Below are 24,671 nucleotides of genomic sequence, written 5' to 3' on the forward strand. Positions count from 1 at the left end.
GAAGGACCCCCTCTCTAGTCAGAAACTGTCTTACAATTTTACAATTTGCTTTTAACTCTGCTATGTTGGTACGTCAGGTGCATGCTCGGAAGGACATACATATGCATGTATTACCATACAAAGACATTACTTTCTCATTATCACAAAGCAGTATACCAATCTTCTAATTCTTCTGCACTTTTACATAGAACATTTTAATAAACAATTAATAGTGTTATCCATTTAAAATGCTACTGCCTTTAACAACTTTAGACGGCTGAAACTCTGAATTAAATTACCTTGCTTTTATCCAGCAATTTACAGGTTACAAAGTTCTCAGCTCACTGAGTTACCGTACTGTTTTAGTTCAGTGTTTACAAAACATGAGACAAGATTAGGACTATAGGGATAGTAGGGAAAGCAGGTAGAAATGTTGGGACCACTTCCTCTGTGAATAGCATGGGAGTCGTCTCTTCAGATGTGAGTCCCCCACTGCACATTTGATAAAGAATCTTGGGCCCGATTCACAGAATGAACTTAAGACAAAATCCTAAACTTACTATTTTGGTATTCACAGAAGTTAGGATTTTGTCTTAAGTCTGTCTTAAGACAAACTTAAGACCATATCCTAACTTCTTTGAATACCAAAAGTAGTGAGTTTAGGATATTGTCTTAAGTTTGTTCTGTGAATCGGGCCCCCTGTAATCAAATTTAATTTTGACCTACCAGTGTATAAATAGATTTGTTCACTGACTAAGAACTGTTTTTTTCAATTAAGAATACTAAAATGGGTTAGGTTTCTGTTCAACATCCAGCAAAGAATTCAGATTTTCTTTGTTTTTGTGATTATGAGGTTTGATTACAGTAATGCTGTATATCTGGGGATCCTGCAAAAGCCTTGAATAAACTGCAATTAGTACAAAATGCCACAACGTGACTCATACTAAACATTGAAAAACACAGGTCCTTCTCAAAGTGCCTAAATAAACATGATTGGCTTCAGGTTTTTCAGAGGGTTAACTTGAAATCCATATGCTTAGTTTATAAAGCATTATATGGCAGTAGACATAGTCCTCTTACCCACAAATCTAGGTTCTATACCCCCAAGTGCTGTCTGCACCCATAAAAAGCTTGGTTATTTACGGTTCCCTGGGGAAAGATGGTTTTCAGTGGCCGCAGAGATGCTCTAGAACTGGCTCAACACTAAGTCTGAGCGGAGCACTCTTTGATGGGATGTAGACTAGAGAGCTAATAAACACCTGACTTTTCCACTACAAGGCTCCTGTGATTTTATAGGACGGGTTAGTGATGTGCAGAAATGGTCTTTGAAAAGTGAGCGCTGAGGTAACTACCTATATATAGCGCTTTAGAAGTGCCCAAATATAAATATAAATGATTAGCTTGCAGAAAGGTGCCCCCCCCCCCCCCCATCACAAAACATTAAATACAAAAAATAATCCTATATAAGGATGTGGGGTTTGGGGCAGCGTTAGACTGAACGTTGGTACCTGTTGGTACCTGTTGCCATCATTTGCTTGGCAGATGCGTATGCTACTCATAGCAACCAGGGGCATAACAAAGGCCCCCCACATGTGAGGGGGCCCCTTCAGCATATCTTGCAGGGGGACCCACTCACGTTTTGTTACGCCACAGTATATTAACTGGAACAGCACTCTCCTGTTCTGAGAAATCAATGCCAGGCAAACAGCTAAACACACCTTTCTGCCAGTGTGCTGCTGACCTGAAAGAAATGCAAATGTGCACGAGTTAATCTGCAAGGCCTTTACATTTGCAGATTAATTCCTTGTGCACATTTGCATTTCTTTCAGGCCAAGCAACACACTGGTAGAAAGGCGTGTTGTTAGATGTCTGTGTGGCTTCGATTTCCCAGGAAAGGAGAGTCCCTGAATAAAACTCCAGGGAAAGCATTTTAAATATGTTTAGGATGTTTTCATTTAGCAAATAAAGGATACAATCCCCTTCCCATGCCTCCACGGCCCCCCTGGGGTTCGCGCCCCACAGATTGACGACCTCTGCCTTAGAATATCCCCAGGCGTCCGACTGTATCCGGAAAGTTTTGCGTAGCAGTACCCCTTCGTGTCGGTAGGCCTCGTGTGCGGCTCCGCGTCCGTCGTCGGCGCCAGCATGCCGTCTTTTTTCCGCGCTAGCAAACGCAGTTCTGGAAAAAGAAGTACTTCTTAGTCAATTTTTGCCAAACTGTTTCGATCTCTATTGGAACCTTTTTCGAGTCGATACGACTCTCGGTGCCGATATGGATGCCAGGGTTCAAACCCTGTGCCGACTGTAACTGCCTGATGTCGGTTACTGACCCCCACCGTCGGTGCCTCTATTGCCTTGGGGCCGACCACTATGACAGGTCGTGCCCCGACTGCCGGGCCTTGACGTCGAAGGCTAGGCGTAAGCGGTCCCGTAAGTGCCTCAAGCTCCGGCAGTCGGGCCTGCGCCGTTCACAGTCCCGGTCAAGGGGGAGGTCGAGGGACTGGTCGCGGGGCCACAGTCATCACAGCTCCGCGAGTCAACACCACTCGTCTGGCTCCAAGTCCTCAGGTAAGAGGCAAAAGAAGTCGAAGAAGCCGACACCGCTCTTCCCACTCCTCCCGACGCGTCCGGGGTTTCGGGCAACACCGCCCACGTGGCTCCGCCAGAGCTGCAGGCGCCGCGCCCAGCTCTGTACCCGCCGGTCCCTGGGCTGAACGCGACGCCGGAGGAGATCAGCGCCTTCCTCGTGGCCATGAGGAATCGCTCCCCTCAGACGGGCCATACGAAGGTTCCTCCGGGCCCCATGGGCCCATCTGGGTGCCCTAGCGGGCTGGTGGCTTCTGCCCCGGCGCCGTCGGGTGCTTCAGCCCCAGCGCCGTCGTAGACTCCGGTCCTGACGCCGCAGGGCCCCACTGGATCTGGGTCCGGATCCTGGTCTTCGCTAATCGACCTAACGACCCTTCTGCCAGCGCCGACCCCCAGGGTGTCGCCCTCGGCGTCGTCCCCGGTCCCCCCTTGGTCCGGAGCCGGCGTCAGACCGGCGTCACTCGACGCCGCATTCGACGCCGAGAGAAGAGCAATTCTTTTATGATCCGGACCCATCCTTTGGACAGTACTATCAAGAGATGGGGGGCCAGGAGGATTGAGAGGGGTCTGAGGACCCTCTGGCACGGGAGTGCCAGTCATATCCGGACTGGGCAGTTGAGCTAGGGGAGGCCAGTGGTCTGGACACTTCGCCTGACACTGGATTTGTCTCCCCTCCTACCGTGGCTACGGAGGAGGGGGCTGCTTACAGCGTGGTGTTGACGAGGGCAGCCAAGGCCTTGGCTTTTGAGCTCCCCGTCACGGCTGTGAGGACTAACCTCCTCAATGAGGTCCTCAAACCGCAGGCATGCTCTTCGGAGCCTCTACTGCCGTTTAATGAGGACCTTACTGACGTTCTGTTGGGCACCTGGTCCAAGCCTGCAACAGGGCCCCCCTGTAGGTCGGAACGTGGCCAGACGCCGCCTCCCGGCCCCGGGCGACCCTAGCTTCCTGTCCACCTACCCCACTATCGAGAGCCTGGTTATCCAGGCCTCTAACTCCCAGACCGCATTTCCGACTGCCCCTCCTGATTGGGAATCCAAAAGGTATGAGCAGTTCGATGAGAAGCTGTTCTCCTCACTTAGTTTGGGGTTGCGGTTGGTCAACACCGCTTGCCTTTTGGGCCGTTACACCCACTCTCTGTGGGACATGGTTGCATACGTGCTGCCGGACTGCCCGGAGAAGGCCTGGGCAAAACTCGCTCAATCCCTTGCGGAAGGGCGAGATGCAGCACGGTACTCTATTCGATGTGGGCTGGATACCACGGACTCGCTAGGCAGGGCGATTTCCACAATGGTGGCAGTTCGCTGCCACGCCTGGCTGAGGTCATTCTGGCAGCCAGGCGTCCCTCCACAAAATCGGTATACGCCTGCAGGTGGAACAAATTTGTGGCATGGTGCACAGCAAAGGCTGTGGATCCCCTTTCTGCCCCCCTTTCAGAGGTTCTCCTCTTTCTTCTTTCTCTTGCCCAGCAGGGCTCTGCTCTGGGCACTATCAAAGGCTACCTCTCTGCCATTTCAGCCTACTTAAGGCTTCCTGATCAGCTTTCTCTTTTCAAGTCCCCTGTTGTAAATAGATTCTTGAAGGGCATCACTCACATGTTTCCTCCTGTTCCTTTTGTGATGCCACAGTGGGACTTGAACCTTGTTCTGACTTATTTGATGTGTGCTCCCTTCGAGCCACTTCACAATTGCCCTCTTCATCTTCTTACTCTTTAGACTGCATTCCTGGTTGCCATCACCTCTGCCAGGAGAGTGAGTGAGCTCCAAGCTTTATCTTCTAAGCCTCCTTTTCTTGTCTGTCCATCCGGACAAAGTTGTTTTAAGAACACGTCCTTCTTTCCTGCCCAAGGTGGTTACAGCCTTTCACATCGGGCAGTCCATCACCTTGCCCACCTTCTTTCCGCCCCCGCATCCCTCGAAAGAGGAAGAGGTGCTCCACCTACTGGACCCAAAACGTGCGCTCTCATTCTATCTGGACCGCACACGCCAGTTCCGGGTGGATGATCAGCTCTTTGTTGGTTATGTGGGCGCTAAGAAGAGACGGGCGGTGCACAAACAAACTATTTCTTGATGGGTCATTTTGTGCATAAAGGCTTGTTATTCACTGGCTAAAAAGGAGCCTTCTGTGGGGCTGCGTGCCCATTCCACTCGGGCCACGGCGGCTACTTCTGCCCTGGGTCGGGGAGTCCCCTTGCAGGACATCTGTCAGGCAGCTACGTGGGCCTCGCTGCACACGTTCGTTAGATACTACTGCCTGGACAACCAAGTCCGGAGAGATGGCTTTTTCGGACGTTCTGTTCTCCTGGACTTTCTGGTGTGATCATTGGTTGGCAGACTCACCATCGGTGGGTGGTATTGCTGGGGTATCTATTCTAAGGTAAGGAATCTAACACTAACCTGTTTCTTTCAGATGCAGAAGTTACTTACCTTCGGTAACGATATATCTGTAAGAAACAGTAGTTAGTGTTAGATTCCTTACCGTCCCACCCGTCCTCACCGTTCTGCGAACTGATATCTAGGGTTACGGTTCTTCCCTTTGAGGGCCCTAGTTTCATGGCACCAGTGTTGGTTTTTATCATGGCTCTGCGTTTCTGGCGCGGAAAAGCTGTGTATAAGAACTGATGTCAGCACGCGAGAGCGGCGTCTAAGTACTCCGACAACGTCATCCCGACACGGACTCCGAGCCGCAGACGACGCCTACCGACGGGCAGGGGTACTGCTACGCAAAACTTTCCGGATCCAGTATGACGCCTGGGATATTCTAAGGTAAGGAATCTAACACTAACTACTGTTTCTTACAGATATATCGTTACCGAAGGTAAGTAACTTGTGCAGTGGCCTCTTTGTGGGGGAAGTTGAAGAGAGGAGGGTGTAGGGAGTGGGAAAGGGAAAGAAAATGCAAGCTTTGGAAAAGTCAATAGGTCTGACTTAAAATTTACCAGCATATTTAAACACAGGCATTCACAAATGCGATTTGCATGCATTTTATGCACACATTTTTTTATTAAGTTAAAGCCTGTTAAACATGCTTTGTCAATGCTGTGAAAAAGTAACAAAAATGTAGAATGCACACAGAAGAAATACTGAATGTAGCAAACTGCAGAATTGAGTTTATATTTCAGATTTAGAATAATCTTTTTTCCATTTTAATGGAAGCACTTCTAGGAAGGCGCAATGATGCATCTTTGAGACAATATGCTGTCACGCCAAACCGTAAAAGATAAGTTTACCATTTCTAAATAGGCCATTAATCTGCCATTTGTTAAGTAGTCAGTCCCAATACTTGATGCATTTTGTCATTCACGTACATTCTACCTTGGGTGCCATTTATAATATATGGGAAGCTATAAGAATTCAGGTAAAATGTGTTGAAAATGTTTTTCAATGCATTTAAAGCAATGTTTGCATTTAGAGAAAAGTTGAGACTTTTGTGCCTATTAGTATTGGAGCACAAGCAGGACAAAGGTGCTTTTTTACACCAATAACTGCAGAAAAACAGACCACAACAATGCTCATACATTTCTCTCTAAATTCTTAATAATGTCATGGTAGCTGGTTGTGGTAGCCATATTATCAAATTGTTGTGCAGCAGTAAAATATTTGACATTCTGTAAATTACTCCTTTAGTGAGGCAGTGATAATTTCTCCCAAATGGCAATACAGCAGAGTACCACTGTACATTACATGTACAGTGTGAATGTAGCTCTGAAAATGCTTCCACTGATGTCTTAAAACGTACTTTTAGCTCTTTAGAGAGGTATGCTTTTTCTGATAACGATAGTGAGAGAGACAAGTGGCTCCTGGAAGATTGCCGTATAATTGAGAAATTACTGGGGTATCATTAATGTGATTCCCAATTCTTTCCAGTTTTTCTTCTTAGTCTCCCCCACCAGAGTCCCTGGTTCAGTGTTAAGAAGTAATAAGGAGTTTGTAAGCTATAGGAAAGGATTTAGTTGAGCGATAGTAGTCTGTATTGTTCAGGTAAGGGTATTGTTAAGGGATTTCTAAAGTCCAGAAAAAGGTTGTAAGGGACTTTTAGGGTTCAGGAAAGGATCGTGTTAAGGGTCAGAGTAGGGTTTTAATGTTTAAGGGGTTGTAGTATTAAGGGCTCAGGGATGGGTGGCATTAAGAGGTAGTAGTGGTATTTTTTAGGATGGAGGATTGAATAACTGTGGGAACCCTCAAGGGAAAAGGAAAAGAGGAAGGCTAATAAACACCTGGAGCCGAAGCCTCGAGGCTGACTGTAAAGAGATGTGTTACACCTAGAGACAGATTGAAAGAAAGTCCCCGGACAGAGATGACCATGGAGTACAAGTTGATGGCCTATAACCCAGGAAGGGTAGTAGGCATAGATAAGTTACAGTGGAGTTAAAGCCCTCCCATTGCTTACCACTGGTTGGTTGTATTATCACTCTCATTTACTTCTTCTCGGTTCACTTCTGTGGGCTTTACTTCCTCTTATTGTGTTTGTGCCTCCCCTGAAGCATGGCCTATATACTTGTGATTCCTTCCACTGCCCTCATTTGAGGAGCTACTTTTTCTGTTTTTAAAGCACTCCATGTGGTTTCCAGTTGTCTCCTTCAGTTGCTTCTTTGCCTCCTCTGTTTTCCATGCCGCTTTCTGTCACTGATTCACTTCTGTCCCCTACACATGCTCATGTTGTCTCTCTCCCTTGTGAGGTTCTGTGCTCCCCTGTCGCTTTCTCACACCTGTGCTCTTCTGTTCCCAACCTGCGTTCATGTTGTCCAAGCTCGTCCATGTGCTTCGGAGCCCCCATGTTACTCTTGTTCGTCTGCATGCTTCTATGCCACCCCATCCCATGTTGCTTATTTTAGTCTTTGTGCTTCTGTACACTCTGCCCCCAAACTCTCCTCCATGTTGCTGTTAGCTCATTCGTGTAATACCCCTCCTCTGTGGTACCTCCTAAGGCGAGATCAACCAACTTTGCCAGCGCTTGTTCAGGGATGGGTAGCCTTAAGGGGTAGTATTGGCTTGTAGGGTTCAGGGAAGGGGCTTTAAGGAGCTGTAAGGTGTTTTAGGGTTCATAGATGGGTAACATTGTTATAGGGCTCCGTAAAGCGTGCCCCTCCTATCACTCAGGGGTACTGCTACGCAAAACTTTCCAGATCCAGTATGACGCCTGGGGATATTTTAAGGTAAGGTATCTAACACTAACCACTGTTTCTTACAGATATATCATTACCGAAGGTAAGTAACTTGTGCAGTGGCCTCTTTGTGGGGGGAAGTTGAAGAGAGGAGGGTGTAGGGAGTGGGAAAGGGAAAGAAAATGCAAGCTTTGGCAAAGCCAATAGGTCTGACTTAAAATGTACCAGCATATTTAAACACAGGCATTCACAAATGCGGTTTGCATGCATTTTATGCACACATTTTGTTTATTACGTTATTTATTTATTTTGAAAGTTTTATATAGCGCGGACAAGATCCTTGCAGATATCAGAGCGCTTTACAAAGAGAAGTACATGTGGGAGCATGGTTAAAAAGATAAAACAATAGGTCAATAAGTACAAATTGGTGGCAGCTAAGCCCAACATGAGTACAGAGTAATACAAACATGCGGTTACAGAGCCAACCTGTGGGTAATAAACAGTTAATACAAATAAGCAAAAGGGTCAAACATGTAGTATAGATCGGTGCAGAGTACTAACAGTATTATTTGGTAGAATAGTACCTACTATTGACTTGATGCTTGTTCTTAAAACTGATCAGCCCAGAATAGTGACACACAAGTTTCTGTGTCACTGCGAGTTGCACAGCCTTTTGCACATTTGCGATATATTTACACGTACTCAACAAATTTATCAAAGTTCATCCAAATACAGCCTGAATGGAGAAGGGATAAGTGGGTATGACTGGTTTGGGCGGCCCTCTGTCTTTGCGCACTCAGGAGTGGGCAAACCGCTCCTCCCCACCCCTGCTTAGAGAACAGAGCATCCCCGCCCTCAAAGCAAACATAAAATGGTAATAGCTAAAAGTTAGTACCATTTTAAGTTTTCGTTTCTTGCACTACGAGAATGCAGTGAGGTGATGCTCCTCCGCCATAGCAGAGGATCAGCCCCTGCTTTGCTAGATTTGAGCTTAAAATCAGTGATCCCAATGAGTGATGAAGTTCCCTTTTTGTAACTCTTTATGCTCACATGCAGACCTACAAAACTATTCTCTTTAGTTCTTCTTTTCTTCTGTATTGGCTTAGGAAATCCACACCTGTGTGTGGCTCCTGTCATTTGAGTATATGGCGACCATTTGTGAATAGACGTAAGCAACTTTTCGTCTGTGGTGAACAGTACAACAAAATTGTTATGAATAACGAGTAGTATGCTTTAAAGTAATGTATGTATGTGTATTATGCTCTTAATTTAATCTAAATTGGATTTTCTTTCCTGATCCCAGTCTTGTAAATTCTCGTTAAGATCAACCCACCTGTTACTCTGAACAGTAGTAAATGTCTCAAACTGTTATAACAGACGAAGTTTGCTTTGTATCAAATGTTTGAGGTGCCGCATTGAAAGTTATTTTTGCCTTTCTTGTGGTTCTCCTTGCTTAATTTTCCTCTTTGCACAAATTTATACCTTACTCTCATCCCCTCAACTACTCCTCGTGTCTGTCTTTTTCAGAAGGATTACAACCTTCAGGTTCTGGGCCTGGTGAAGTCGGACGAGGGATTCTACCAGTGCATCGCGAGGAACGACGTGGGGAATGCTCAGGCAGCAGCCCAGCTCATTATCCTGGAGCATGGTAAGATATGGCAGTCTGGGTTCCAGGGGAGGGGGTGCAAGGGTGGGGGTGGTCACAGAGCCGTGGACGATGAGACAATAGGGACAGTGTCATAGAGGTAGTGTAGAGGCTCAATGGTGCTTATTGGTGGCATAGCCCCTCTACTCCTTTTGCTGGGATCGTGGTAATTCACACCCTGTTGCTGGGTGACCAGTATGCTCTGGCTGGAGCTGGCTGGCCTGTAGGCCCTGGCCGGTTCTATTTGCCCTCGAGGGCCTGGCTGGTGCTTCCTTAGCAATTATCATTTCCTACTGCTGCTTATAGTAGAGTCCTGTGGGGAGGAGGCTGTTGCAAAAAGCTTTGTGGGGTGTTGTTTTCGTTAAAGTGCCTACTGTGTTAGAAATCCAATTGTGATCCTTGTGCATTAGAGCACGAGGTTGCCTGGTCTGTTAGAGACCCAGTGTGATGCTGCCTGCAGAACAGAGCCCAGTGTTTTGCTGCAGGGCCTTTCCCTTCCTCTGTCCTCCTATCCGCTGCAGGTATTCTGAGGGCTGAGTCAGCAGGATACCCTCCTCCTGGTGGAGGGGACACCCTGCGTGTTTCCAGGCCTTTTTTTGGTATTGTGGGTGTGGTGCCTTCAGAAACAGCGGTACACCTTCCTGTTATTTCTAATGGACGGCAGTTGTGAGGAAGGGTGCAACTGACATTTGAGCCTATCTCGACCGTATGAGTGTGTGAATGACGTGGTTCTTCGTGCACGAATAATAATGTTCTCTGTGGGTGCTGGAGGTGCTGCGGACAGATGAGCTCCCCACCCATTCCCACTCGCCCTTGTTTGGCCTGGAACGTGTCCAATCGAATGGAAACTTTGCACTGCATCCTCTGCATTCAGTGGAGGCCAAAGGGCGGGGTCTGCCGGCGGTAAGGTCATTGCTTAGTTGTGTTTTTTGTAATAATTTAGAAAGCTTTGTTTCCTGCCTTTTATGTCCCCTTAGAGCGGTTTGTGACATTAATAGGCTCTTAACGTATTGATTGGCAGATGTGTAGATAACGATTATCACAATTCTCTTCAGTGGTAAGCTGCTGTCTGTTAATTGTACTACGAAGCCATTAACATATTGTGTTGGCTGTACTTTAAAGTGGTTGCGAGGTAAAGATTGCCCTGTCTCTCGTACGCCATTGGCTACTTACTCAGAACAAGACCGCTCTCGCTTTTCACTCCTGGTGTGATCCCTCCAGAGTACAAGGATTGGTTGAATATGGAAAACCCACTTCCAATGCGTAATTATTTGCCTTTAATTGGTATATAGAAATGCAATTTCCTTCATCTCTCACTGATCTCTGAGGCTGCTGTGGGGTTCAGTCTCATCTCTTTTCTCTTGCCCCCTGCAAGTTTTGTCTGGGGGGGAACGAATATGTATGTTCTTGAGAAGTTCTCCAGCATGTCCTGAAATTCTTGAGTATGTGCTTGAGCACTAATTCCATTTAAGGGACCAACCCAGGCTCTTTGACCTGCATCGATTACTGATTGAGGTTTAACAGTGACCCCCTCCTGCGTACATCTATTGCTTCCTTGGCCAAACTGTCTGCAAGCCCAGCTTGCACCAGTGGGTGGGCCTCTGGACGCCACATGCTCCTCACTTGGAAGCATCTATTCTCGTATCCTCTCTTGCTCGGGCAGACCTTTCTCTGCATGCATCGCCGGTGAGCGCTGCTCTTCATTCACATCAATATGTGTCCACTTTCAAGCACTTTTATGGAAAACTTTGCGAATTTTGTCTGTTTGCAAACTTGTGCACTTTGACTAATTTGCTTGGAAATAATGGATTTTGAAAAAATGTATGCTGACGATAATTCGACACCAACCACCCGATTCTGCACGAGAGATGCTTCTCAGAAACGGTTCATGTTCTCATAGCGTTGAAAAAGCACTACTGAGTAATGGGTAAACTTGAGAAAGTCTGCATCCATTTTAGCTAGTTCTGACTACAGAGACATTTATTTAAACAGTGCAAATTATCTTAAAACCCTCCGTAAAACTGTGCAAGGGTAAAGTAAAAACGGGGAGCTTAGTTAAAAATAACCAACTATTAGAACTTCTCACAACGTTGGCGGTAAAAAACACGCCCGTATTACAAACCTTAGCATAAATGTGTTAAAGTGGGCGTCTTGTCTATGGGCGTTCCCCCTCTGTTAACCCTTGTTCTGGGTCTTTTGGTAGCACAGTATATTTAAACACCTGTTAAACGAGGCCAAACAGAAATGTGAGGGGAGCTCTCGGTTACTGTGTGTTTACCCACTCGCAGGAATTTACCGCACCTTCTTCAGGGCCGTCCCTCCTCTCCCGTCACTCGAGCATCAAGCTGTGACCTTCAGTGTAACCCTGCACTGGCAAGAGATGCAAGTTTGTCCCCCTCCTGGCCTTTTTAGGATGATGCTTACCAAAGCGATAGGTTTGAGGGTTTCAAATGGGGTCTGCATGAGATAACTTATGTTGCATTCTCTGCAGGGTGTTTGTGTTGATTGATCGGCTGTTTTGTTTCAGCCCATCATCTCACCCACGAACTATGCTCGTCTGTCTCCAGGTTTCTCCCAGTTTTAATGTGTGTACACGCAACAAAGGAATTCAGCCTGCTCTGTGTAAATGTTGAATAAAGTGTTTGTTGCGTGGAGAGGTGCCGCTTTCTGTCACTGTTTTATGCTGTAAGATGCTGATGAGGGCGCAGGATTTATATTTTCAATTGCTGTAAAGGAAAAGCAGAAAAGGAAAAATGCAGGGCGACAGGACCGGATACATGATCAAACTTTGAGATATTTTCAAAGCCCTGTCCGAATGAAGCTTTGAGCGCAGAGGGTCTGAATTCCTCAGCCATGGCACAGCCAGAAAGAGGCTTTTGTTCAAATTCCCCAAGCCTGCTAAATTCGGGTGAAAGTGGGATGTAGGCGATCCTAGTTGAAGCAGCTTGCTGCTGCTGCCTCCGCTGAATCAGAGCTTGCGGATCTCCCAGAGATGCACCCTCGTAAGGAGATGCACCCCTACTGAATTCTGTCTGAAAGACATATGTGGTTTTGAAGGATGCTGCTCAGTGGCAGCTCTTTATGAAAGTGATGAAAAGTACCTGCAAACTGTTTGCAGTGGAACAATTGTGCAATTGGAGACGTCTCCTCAACACTTATTTGCTAGTTTTGGTGGAGATTGAAAACTTCACGTGCACAGATCAACAATTCTGGATAGTGTTTAGAGAACAGGGTCACATTGATGGATATGACTCTACAGGGACAGCTTTAGCGCTGGGGGTGCCCAATGCAACAGTCTTTTTAGGGGACACCCCCTCCCTGTAGGCTTCTTCTCCACAAGTTCCCTCCCTACCACCCTCCAATAATGCCCATTATCTCTCCGTAGCCCCCGTCTGACATGCATTTTTTTAATAACTCTACTCATAGTTCACTCGCACTTAGTTTTGTGATATGCATGGGGCACGTCTTCGCCACAGGCACATTAACCCTCTTCGCTACTTTCAGTCAAGACTGCCACTGGACAAAACGCGATCGCTCTCCAGCAGGAACATTAATCACCGGAGTTGTCTTGACATTTTTATTGTTTTCTGAAAACTGCTGGACACACACAACTCCGCAGCTTGCGTTTTTAAACCCATACTTTTTTTTTTCTTCCAACACAGGTACCCTCCCCTCCTCTCCCTCCCCCTCCCTTTTAGGTAAGTGCCAGGTGCGGATGCAGCAGTAACACTGCCCTAAAGCTGGTCCTGTGACTGGACAGCTGGAACAGGGCATATATTGTAGGAGATTAGTGGAGTCCAAATCTTGCCCTCTTTCCCCTGCTCTATATAATCTCACTTTATTCCTATTGAATTAATTTTGATGTCCGTAACTAAAGAGCCATCTCTTTATCCGGCCCATGTAGTTAGTGCAGAATGGGGCCAAGTCATAACACTGCAACGCTGTGAGATTTTCTGAAATCCATGTATTATAATGTGCATAGCAGAGTCATAGCTAGGATTATGGTTTGACCTTGTTATAGGATCAGTTCATAAATCCTTTGTTAATATTTATTTGGATTACTCTAGAAGGGTGTGATTAGCAGGGCGGGCCCACTGGCCCATCCTGCTAATTCCTCTTTAGCAAACTATGAAAATTCATGGGTCGGGTGATGGTTCTTCAGTAGGTCATCATAATCAGAGTAAATTTCATTGTTCGGGGAAGGCTTATTGGACACTAAACACAGTTTCTTTAACATATTAAGTTAATAGAGATTTGTATAGCTGGTTCCAATAGTAATGTTTAGCTGCTTCAGTATGGGTCATGAGCCTGAGTGTGACCCTTGGAGTTCCGAAGCCAGTGTTGAAGTGAAAAGTCAGAATGACTCTCGCAATGCTGGTTTGTGTCGTTGGACATTAACCAAAGTTGGGTAGACTCCTCTTTGCAATGCAGCGTCAGTACCTCTTTTGCCAAAATGAGTGTGGCCAATGGGTCATTGGATACATCCCTGAGGCACTCGATATGATATTGTTCAAAACAATTAAATGAGCAGGCTTAATTCTTTGTCTATGTGGTTCTTTTTATTTCTTTGTTATTCCATCATTGGTATTATTTTCATATCCATATGACGTGTTATATCCAAATGAGTCTTTCATTTTCACAAACGAAACATTTTATAATCCGCTCCAATGCATTTCGGGCCACTTTTGCAGCACAAGGCGGACATCTGTCTGAGTCCAGTCTTATTAACAGTGCAGGAGGGCAGAACCTGAACACTGGAGAAAAGGGTTAAGATAGTTTGAGGAGGTAAAGGCTAGAGCTGAAGTCTTAGATGCGATCCATTGCGTCCACCGTATGTTGAATGTCGAAGGAGCCCATTGTGGAGCAACTTTTCTCAGGAATTTAAAAAGCCAGTGATTTACTCTTTTAAAGGAGCTTAAAGACCTGGCTATATAATCAGACCAGCCTCTGGTGGCTTCTCTACAGCACCAGCATAAAATCTTGCCTCTAGAGAAGAGTTACTACCAATTTCGACTTTTTCAGAAACCAATCACACTTCAAATTAATTTCCAGAACTAAGATTGTATGGTTCTTTCTTTTTACTAATAGCTCCCATCTCCCCAGTCCCATTGCTTGCTTCCTTTGGGACTGAGAAATTAAAGCAGGTGCTGTTTCCCAAATAGTGGGCTTTTTGGAAGGAAGTTACTCTGTTCCACTTTCAAACCAATACCTTGGGCAGGATTATTAGCAAGCTGAGTAGGGTTGCGTTCAAACCAGGCCTTTGCCAAGCAGTCTTGTGACCATGTGAATAGCCCAGTTGGGTGAGCCCCAGCCCAGTTTTCTTTTTATTTTTCACAGCACTTAGATATGGCAAAACTGCAATATGAAGCACGGACAGGTTTTTATTTTACTGAACTGCAACTGACCGGATTAAAATAACATTGTATATTCTCTTGTTAAAGTAGGGTTTGCAAACAATATTTTAACACATAAAGTAGTCAGTAGTTACCACCGGTTTCAGAACTTTCTGCTAAGAAAATATCACATCGCAAACTGTTGCTCAAGCTGAAAATAAAGTACACCAATTATGTGAAAGTTCTTGAGCAATTAGGCAATCTCGAATACTTGATCTACCTACAATCCACGTACATGAAATATTGGGAAACCTATTTGGACTGTAAATATCGATACAAACCTAACTCTGTTTTTAATATTTAATTTACTCTATATTCCGCTTCTGCAATTTGAAGGCTCATGGCTACTATTTTCGAACATGGCGATAATCTCAGGGTCAAGACGAGACCATCGAGCATGTACATCTTCTGTCCCCTTATTCATTAGAACTTCGAAAAAAATACCTTTGTCTATTCTGATCCAAGTGGTATTACAAACATATTGATTGGTAGCTCCATGAAATTCTGTTCCATAGTATGTAATTATCTTAAGTCAATCAGCCAAATCAGGTTCTGAAGTGGACTTGACATGAATATTGTTTGTGTAGCGTCTTTTTTTAAGGTTTTTTTAATTTCGTTTTCCATATTTTCTGTAATATTTTAAATTAAGTGTCTTATTGTTTTATATTGTATATTTCATTGTAAATTATTTGTTTACATCGGAAAAAGAACACCACTACCAGCTACACAGTACGTACACATGAAGTTAAAGAAAACCTCCCAAAATAGTGTATGGTGATGCTGTCACCTTGGAAATATTAATTTATACTAAGAATCATCAGAGGCTGTGGGCATAGCGGAATGAAAGTGGCGCATTGATTGCCCTGTTCTAGCAATGCTGAGAAAGAAAGCACTTGGACAGAAATCAATGTTTTCCCTCAGACTACAGTAAATAAGCACAGTGCTCTGCTGGCACTGTGGCGAACATGTACTTCCGACATTTTCTGGGGGCACATTTAATAAAACCATCGTCTTCATGTATAAACTAGTAGGCTGGTGTTCCACCAAGCCACTCTCGTGTTACCTTTGTGATCTGTACAATGGAGAAGCAATGGACCTTGTAAACAGAAGCCCACAGGGGCAGAGGCAGGTACAGGGCCCTCAGCAGAAGTAAAAAAATAGTTACAGAAAGCAAAATTTTAGTAAATTAATTACTACACACATTGACTCTGCAAATGTAGGCATTCCTTTTGTGACAGGATCCACTTCCTGGAAAGGATATTCTAATAGGACCTAACTCTACCAGTGAAAGTCCACCAAAGATTTTCACCCTGACCGTCGAAGAGTTTCTCACATTGTTGTACACTAAACACTGTAGTTAACGTCACACCTCCTGATCTTTCATAGTAGCTGTGCCTCCAAGACCTGCTGTTGCTAGCACAAGAGTATTCTAGCCAATAGATCTACTTCTATAGAATGTGCGTGTTCCATCAGTCCATTACAAACATCATAACAGTGCAAATAGAACATTCTCTCTTAAGCCGGAGGAAGTGTACCTAACACATACCTATGGAAGCTAACCTGAGAATCTGTTGCTTTAGACAGATTTCAGTTTGTCTGCCTAAAATAGTTGCCTCTCGCTGCCCTAACTTGGCACGGAGCATTCTTGTCGAAATGAGGTCCCCTTTTTACAGACCTTGGCCCTAGCAGACAACAGATGTCAGACAGCATGGCCTTGCCAGTGGTCCTGGACCTCACAAAATCTCATTCAGGCTTATGTTTCACTCTTAAAGAAAATCAGCTTTTTTGCAGATTCCTTGGACTAGGATTTTTAATTTGTGTTTCCTAATGAATTGTGTCTTAGATGGCAGGTCATGGGAGGCCTGTGATTGTATAACTCTCTATAGCTCCCAATGAGGATTTCTCTTCAGTGGATATGCAGTTGATGTGTATTGTAATTGTACCCTTAACTTTACTCTGTGTTTTGTGAAAGCATTTCATATCAAACATTCTCTCCTCCACCTCCCACTGTACATACAGTAGTTCAATTTGTGACCCCTTGGCTCTTATGTAAAGCACGCAGAGCTTTTCCCCTAGTTTTCCAGTAGTTATGGTTTACTTGTTTGTCTCCATTCCCCTGCATGACTTCCTCGGCCTTCACGTTCAGTTCTGTTTATTTTGTTTTCCATCATGGTTTTTGTTTATTTCCTTTCTTTCTTTCTTTTTTGTTTGTTTAAATCATGGTGGTGTTTGCGCTCCCTGTGTCCCAATATTTGCACGTGCCCAGATGTTGCCATCCCAACATTCCCTCCTACCTCACTGACCAGTGCCACTACTGACCATCTAGCACCTGTGCCTGCCGGACCCCTGCCATCAGCTCCCCGAGATGTTGTAGCCTCCCTCGTCTCTACCCGCTTCATCAAATTGACCTGGAGAACGCCTGCTGAGCCTCAAGGAGAAAACCTCACCTACTCTGTCTTCTATGGCAAAGAAGGCATCAACAGGTATGACCTATGCCATGCATTAAATCTCATCTTCATGTAGTTAGACTTCATTGCCCTTTGTAGAAGCAGGCCTCCGGACAAGTATGGACAATAGTTCTAAAAATGTATTCCCTACTCCTCATACAGTTACCAATACAGACAGTGGCCTGTGTTTGGAAGCATGTGCAGTCTTGAACTTACCTCGCCTCTAAGAGTAATTCTCTTATGGGAAAAGTTTGACGGAATTGCAGATGTTTTTCCCCCCCACTTATAATTCATTATTATAAGTCTATAGTAAGGATTTGCTAATCCCCTTAAAGTGACCAAAATACAGTGCAAGGACGTACAGTAGCCTACCCTCTGATTGAGACAGCTCAATTTACGAATGGCTTAGAATCCATTGGGTCGGGGACAGAAGATGCCATAGATAACCCTTCGAGAGAGGGAGGGTGTGAGAGACCATATTTACATACTATGAATATGGAGATTGAACTTGATTATCATGACCAAGCTGCGGCTCTTAAGGATAACCAATATCAAATGAAGCTGGTGATGTGACCCCCTCGCCCTTCGGGAAACTCGCTAAGGACAGAGAAATGGATGTAGAGTTTAAATCACTCATAAAAGTGGTTCATCAAGAATATTTTAAGATGCGATGCAGAAGAATCTCACTTGACTGAGAGAGGTATTATTCAGTGGGTCTGGTGACTGCTCTCGCTTCTCATCAGTTATGTATGTGAAAGCGCGCAGAAAAGGATGGAATTGAAATGGGGCAGGAAGTCCTTTCTCGTGTTACCTAAATTGATTGAGGATACTTGTAGTGAAAGAGCATAAAAATGAAAAACGCTGGTCTTACTGAAGGTCAGCCAATGGACATGTACTAAGTTCACTTCATCCCAAGCAGTGATATTTTATAAATTAATATTGACATTGAACTGATAATTACAACTCGGTATATGTTGGCTATAATATGCACCCACTACTTAATCTGAATTTATAACTGAAAAAAGTATTGGTTAGGACTGAAGTTGACTGAACTTTCTTACTAGCCCTAATGGTGATCTGACAGTAAGCAGACAGGTTTTGAATGGTTGATTTCAGTTTTTACCCAATATATAGATCTTGGGTACAATGATGGAATAGATTCTGTACCTTACAGTAGTACTTACACCTACATTGGTCACTTCAGTGTCTTACATTTTATTTTTGTCATCAAAGGCCATAGTTATTTCATTGTTTTTAGCGATTAGATCTTAGAGCTTTACATGTTATAGGATGATGTCTGTTTCTTGGCAGTTTGATTTAGAGCCTTCTTGTCAGACTTGAGGAAGCTTTAATGTTGGTAGAACAGAACAGCAATAATTCTAGAAGTCCGAGTAGAGGTTATACGTTTAGTGCCATGCCATTTGCACTGTTTGTCTTGTCTGCAGTTCTTTCTCCTTGCAGCTTGGTTTTTCTAATCATGGCTCCGTCCTTCATCCCAATAATTTTGTTCATAAAGAGACCGAGTGGAAAACACAAGTCATCCTGGGGAAATGCAGGTGACCATCCAGAACCTCATGCCGGAGACGGTCTACATCTTCCGTGTTGTGGCTCTGAATAAACATGGTGCAGGAGAGAGCTCCATCCCACTCAAGGTGGCAACACAGCCTGAAGGTGAGCTTGTGTACTGTATATCACTTCAAATTCAAGTTAAGCCATTACATAGTTTGGTCAAATGTTCCTCTACTGTGGCTTACTGGGCCCAATAGTAAAATACAAGAATCATTTGGATCATATATGAATACTAGTTCCATTATTAAAGTGTTACCTAGGATTCCCGGGTACATAGCATGCTCCATTATCTGGTATGGAGTGGCGACATTTTATATATATATATCTATATCTATCAATCCCTGATCGGCAAGAAGCATGTGTCAATCCCCTTTCCAGCTCACATGCCACTACTGCCTGACTTGTTTCAAAGAAATGATCTTCTTCCTCAGAGGCTCGTGGCGAAAGAGAGGCGTGCACAGTCCAGGTCACTCCCTCTCCTAAATGCACGCAATAGCACGCCCCATGATGGGCTGCTCGAATGAGACGGTGCATTGTGTTATGGGAGTTGGAGTCCCTGAAGGAAATGTGTCCCATCAGAGTACACACAGTGTCCTGTTGGTGAAATTATAAGCCCGTGGATGAGCCTTGGCATGCGGGCGTATCCTCAATTCTGTGTTTGGCGTCCCACATAATAGGGAATGGTGAATACCAACTCCTGTGGCCCCCTATCATAGCGTGGTGGTGCACTCTTGGTGGCAGGGCTGCCACCAAATATGATGCTCAAGTTGTGCCTGATTGCCAAGAAGCACTCTGCACACCATCACTTGCTTAAAAGACTTTAATTAGGTGGTCACGAATCCGAGCGAGAATATTTTAAAGAAACGAAGCGCGGGCTCCTGCACTTCGTTAATGTTAAGCCCCCGGGTGGGCCAGGTCCCTGGGGCATTCCCAAATTATATAGCAGGGGCCCCCGCAGTCCCAGGGAACACCACCTCCCCGGGGCTTTGTAAATTAAACGTGGGGGGCATGCAGCCCCAGGGACCGCCACCTTCACGGGGCTCTCTTTATTTAAAAAAAATACATGTGTGTGGAGGGGCTCGAACCCCCCACACGCCCCAGGGACCACCACCGTCCCAGGGCATCCACAGCCCGGGGCTGTGGATGCCACCTCCCCGGGCTCTCTTTATTTTTAAAACTACTGTGTGAGGGGGCTCGAGCCCTCCCACACGCCCCGGGGACCACCACCTCCCTGGGGCACTAAGTATGCAAATATGGGGGTTCGTTACGGACCCATGGAACCAACAAATCCCCTGGGATTTGGACTTGAAGGTAGGGGGGCCAAGCGACGATTAAAAATATATATGTATTTTTAATAAATAGGGGTCAGGCCCTCTGGGGTGGGGGTCCCCACGGTCCAAAAAATTGTATAAGAGGAGAGGCCACACAGCCCCCCTTCTAAAAAATTAAATAAAGAAAAAAAGCTGCCATCTCGCCGGAGGCCCCTCCCCCTCCCTGCAAATGCGCCCCGTGCCTCGTAAGTTGTGGAATTAATTCCCCTTGAATACTGAGGGTCCCTATGGGCCAACTAGCTCACCAGGTACTGTCAGTAAGCGGTGGTTTCAGAGAATATACATATATTCACTGAAACTACCGCTTACTGGCCCTCGGTATTCAAGGGGAATTAATATTTTATATATATATATATATATATATATATCTATCTCTCACACAGTTCAGGAACCCTGATTGAAGACTGCCACAAGAGGTTTGTAGTTCTGCAGTCGGTTTAATGAGCTTGCATGGCAGCATACATAACAGCAAGTAACTCCTTCTGTACTTCTTGCCAGCCAGACGCGTTTCAAGAGCCTGAAGCTCTCTTCTTCAGTGGCGTGAGTGGAAAAAATGTCAGCGCCAGTGCCATTGCACCATTAATAAATCACCTGGTTCCAGAAGAAGGGGCGTGGCCGACACCACGGACTTCTGGATAATGTAGTTCAATAAGGTGTGCCTTGTAGGGCGCGCTGTTAATCCAAGTAAACACAATTTGTTTCCCAGTGGACTGGAGATACTTCAACAGTTCCGAGTGCTGCCCCGCTTTGTAGACTCACCATGCTTACGAGCAGGTGTCTCCCTGATTAGTCACCAGTTCGTGCCTCTTCCTTCATTGAACAAGCACTCACAGGGCTCGTTCAGGACCACAACAGTAGTAGTGGTGGGCGGTCCTCGCGACCGGGGTACGGCCGCTAAAACATCACACAGTTCAGGAACCCTGATTGAAGACTGCCACAAGAGGTTTGTAGTTGAGTTTGAGTCTACAAAGCGGGGCAGCACTCTGAACTGTTGAAGTATCTCCAGTCCACTGGGAAACAAACTGGCAATGATACCGGACAGTGAGAGAGGGGGAAATCGCCTACAGAAACTCAGACGTTTGGAGTCAAAATTAATAATAAAATTCAAAACTAAGACCCCGCAAGGACTGAACGGGGACGAAGAACTTTATGTACATTTATGATTTATCCAAGAGTCCAATGCAATCACATGACTAGATGTATGAAAATCTCCGTTTAAAAGATGATATATTTTTCTCACAAAAGATTTCTCTCACAAAGTAGTGTTTGAATCTAAAATATAACATTTATCTGAAATGTAAACTTGAAACTTGAACTAAACGTTTTGATTCCTTTGAGTACACAATGCTTAGAAGTCTAAAATATATAGGGTTAAACTGAATACATATGTAAAAGTATGAAAAACTTTTTTGTTTGTTATTAACAGCGTTTATTTTAAATAATGTCAGAGTCCTGGAACAAGTTACAAGTCATAGACTTTCACCATTAGCACTCAGCTATCACCCATAATGTACAATAACTGTACATTTATGCAGCGAATGAGATAACAACTCAACCCGCTATAAAAATGGTTTTATTTCATTAAAACCATAGGCACTTAGCCATCAGACATCATCCCAAGTCAATTAAACTGACTGTGATAACTTGCAAAAGTGACCTGACATGGTTTGTTTTCACCAAAAACTACCCCTCCCATAATGCATCCTAATTGCCATATGGGCAGGAGGGTATAAATAGTAAAAAGAAAAAATGGACTTGTAACTACCGTGAGCAAGAACAGTAATCTGTTTGAAACGCGTAGGTGAGGAAGTCTTTTCCTTGATGGATTAAAGAGCTTAATCAAAACCTAGAGGAGTGCGGTGTATTATTTCATTTTGCTTTGGAATATATATATATATACATACACCCATACCAGGTAATGGTGTACGCTAGGTACCTGTGAATCCTATTCATAAGCTGGCTTTTTCCACGGAGATACTGACTTCAGACATTGTAATCTGTATTTCTCTTTATAGCTGCTAGGTAGCCTTTTACATGTATGCTTCCCTAATATGGAAGCATCACAGCAAAATTATGAGATTTGAAGATTGAGAGTCATGTGCCTCATTCTTATCATTGAAATTCATGTGCTTCAATCTTTCATATCACTTTTGTCACAGAAGACCATAATTAAGTCCCTTCTTTCTTGATGAGTCAGCGTACACTTAAAACGGTTTGAATCCACGGCCTTGAGGTTTCATGAAGATCTTTGACGGGGTGTCATTCCACATTCAACAGTCACTGTGCACCCACAACCAATAAAATTCCTCTCTGATTTGACACACCACTTACTAAGCACCCACATGCTCATTTTTTAATTTGGAATGGATAAATACCATAATTAATGTTCTCTTGTACATGCAAAATCAAATAAAAATACACAGGGCATATTGAAGGTTGTGTAAGATGCTTGCAGTGAATCAACCGTAGAACAGTAGAGGATGGAAGGGAAATGTTTCAGTCGGCAAACTTCTGTACAAAATGTATTTTTTCCACATGGGGACTATAGAACTATTCTTATATGAGGTTTACAGCCTCCTTTATTTAAGGTTGAAGTAATGCTGGATTCCATTTTTCTTTAATTTCTCAAATAAGCTGATCTTTGAAGGTATCCTAGTACTTTGGAGCTGGAGGAAGAAGCCCAACTGATTCTAGGGATGAAAGACAAGGTAGCGTAGAATCCTTAAGAGAAGTGTAGACTCCAACAGCCCTGTAGGGAGCTTATTTATTAAATGAGTTCTTAGGTCAAAATAAGATGTAAGTAAATGATGCCCCACCAAAAGTGTTTTTCTGCCCGACATCCTTATCCAACTGACACTGCCGCCGCCAGAGACCCTGGATGAATACTGTACATTCCATCGTACCACACATTCCATTCACATGACATTACTTAGCCAGGCTAAGCAGTGATTCTTAGGAAAGGATATTACACACCCCCTTCCTTACAATAACAGAAGTGTAATACTTCCCACTGACCCACTCAGAAGGCAACCTAGATATAACTTGTATGCAAAATACACCAGACCAATGCTGTAATGTATTTGCTGATAGCAGCCTATCATACCACTGCCATGTATCTCGGTTCCCATGCATCCGGTCTTCAACCTAAGTAGCAGCTAGTCCTTACTAAGGGCTAACAATAGCATTCAGCACAACCACTGGTAAAACATCTAATTGAGGCACAGGACCAATACATGCTTCCACGCACCACAACTGCATTTCTGGCAATGCAATTTGTTGCAACCTACCTCAACAGGATAATCATTTACATCTATGCTCCCATACATTATAATAGATTAACATCCATTCTGTCATCATCTGTTCCCACATGCCATAACAGCCATCACATCATTACATGTTCCCATGCCCAATAACAGCCATTGCGCCACTATGTGATATAGTGCACCACAACAGAATACCTACCATTGTTACGCAGTTTGCTCCCATTCACGGCAACACCATAAGACTTTACACCACTTAATGCTGTAAGGCAACACAGCTGCAAAAAGAACAGTTGATGGAAGTAATGCTGATCCAGGTCAAACACTCACTCCAGTCAAAGATCTGCAGAACAGCCATAGAAGAAAAAAAATCTCTGTGCGGCATGGCTAAAAGTTTAAAAAACAAAAAGTGCTACGATGTGGGCAACGCTGGCCGCATTATAGCATTTTTGTTTGTTGTGCAGGAGGGCAAACAGTGAGGGCAGGAAACAACACAATGAACGGGCATGTGTGGGAGTGGAGCTAGCAGACGAAGAGACACGTGCACTTACTCGAGGTGCTTCCTGAAAATGGAAAAAAGTAGCTGTCCCAACGCAAGCAGCAGTGGAAGGAAACCAGCAATTTGGCCATACTCTAGAGGAGACTCAAACACACAAAGAGGACATGAAGCCTGCATAGGTAAATAAATTACATGCAAGCAAATGAGTGTCAATGAAACCATCCAGCGGTAAGCAATGGGCGGGCTCTAAGGCCACTCTAAGCTAACAAAATGCCTCACAGGTGCACATGCGCTATTCCAAACGAGACCTAAAAAGCACTAAAAAATAAACCTGTTAAAACTGCACTGAATGGTGTTACAAGTAAATGATGGTAAGCCATCCACTTCCAAAGCAGTCAAACATTTTCATTCTTTGTAGTGGAGCTGTGTCTTATTGTTTTTGCCAACTCACAGGCCCGAGCGAGTGGTAGGTTTGCTGACACCCCAGTTAATACTGGGTGAATATGGAGCATATTTTCGATTTTGAGCTTTACAGTTTCACCATCATCCGAAAACTCTACAGTAGGCTTTTCTTCCAGTATGATTCTTGGCTTTGTTCCAGCATTATCTCTTTTTTCTGTAGTCCCTCCTCAGCACCCAATTGCTGTATTCCCAGCACCACTTCACAGTGCTGTTCTCTCAACCTTTGCTTTAACATAAGGCTTTTTGATGATGAAGACACTGGTGGAGCATCTGATTCTTATTTCTTGTTTTCGTTCCGTAATCTCATCAACAGTATAGAATCCACAGAAGAAGCGCAGACTCAAGAGTCCACATAAGTCTCCTTATAGACTAAGAGAAGATGTAGATAAATTACAC

General features: G+C 44.5%; 1 protein-coding gene across 9 annotated transcripts in view; it reads left to right on the forward strand.

Moving 5' to 3' along the window:
- Window positions 1–24,671, forward strand: part of NEO1 (neogenin 1) — a 540,003-nt gene that overhangs the window by 392,573 nt on the left and 122,759 nt on the right. For 5 of the 9 annotated variants that reach the window (XM_086959255.1, XM_086959251.1, XM_086959258.1 and 2 more), the window contains exons 7-9: window positions 9,197–9,317; window positions 16,974–17,190; window positions 18,671–18,825. In XM_086959255.1, coding sequence (XP_086815381.1) covers window positions 9,197–9,317; window positions 16,974–17,190; window positions 18,671–18,825 — 493 coding nt within the window. The remainder of the gene's footprint in view (window positions 1–9,196; window positions 9,318–16,973; window positions 17,191–18,670; window positions 18,826–24,671) is intronic. The other 4 variants (XM_086959257.1, XM_086959254.1, XM_086959259.1 and 1 more) reach the window with 1 other exon arrangement.

The sequence above is a fragment of the Lissotriton vulgaris genome, chromosome 2_2, assembly GCF_964263255.1.
Source record: "Lissotriton vulgaris chromosome 2_2, aLisVul1.2, whole genome shotgun sequence".
In the NCBI taxonomy this organism is placed as follows: domain Eukaryota; kingdom Metazoa; phylum Chordata; class Amphibia; order Caudata; family Salamandridae; genus Lissotriton; species Lissotriton vulgaris.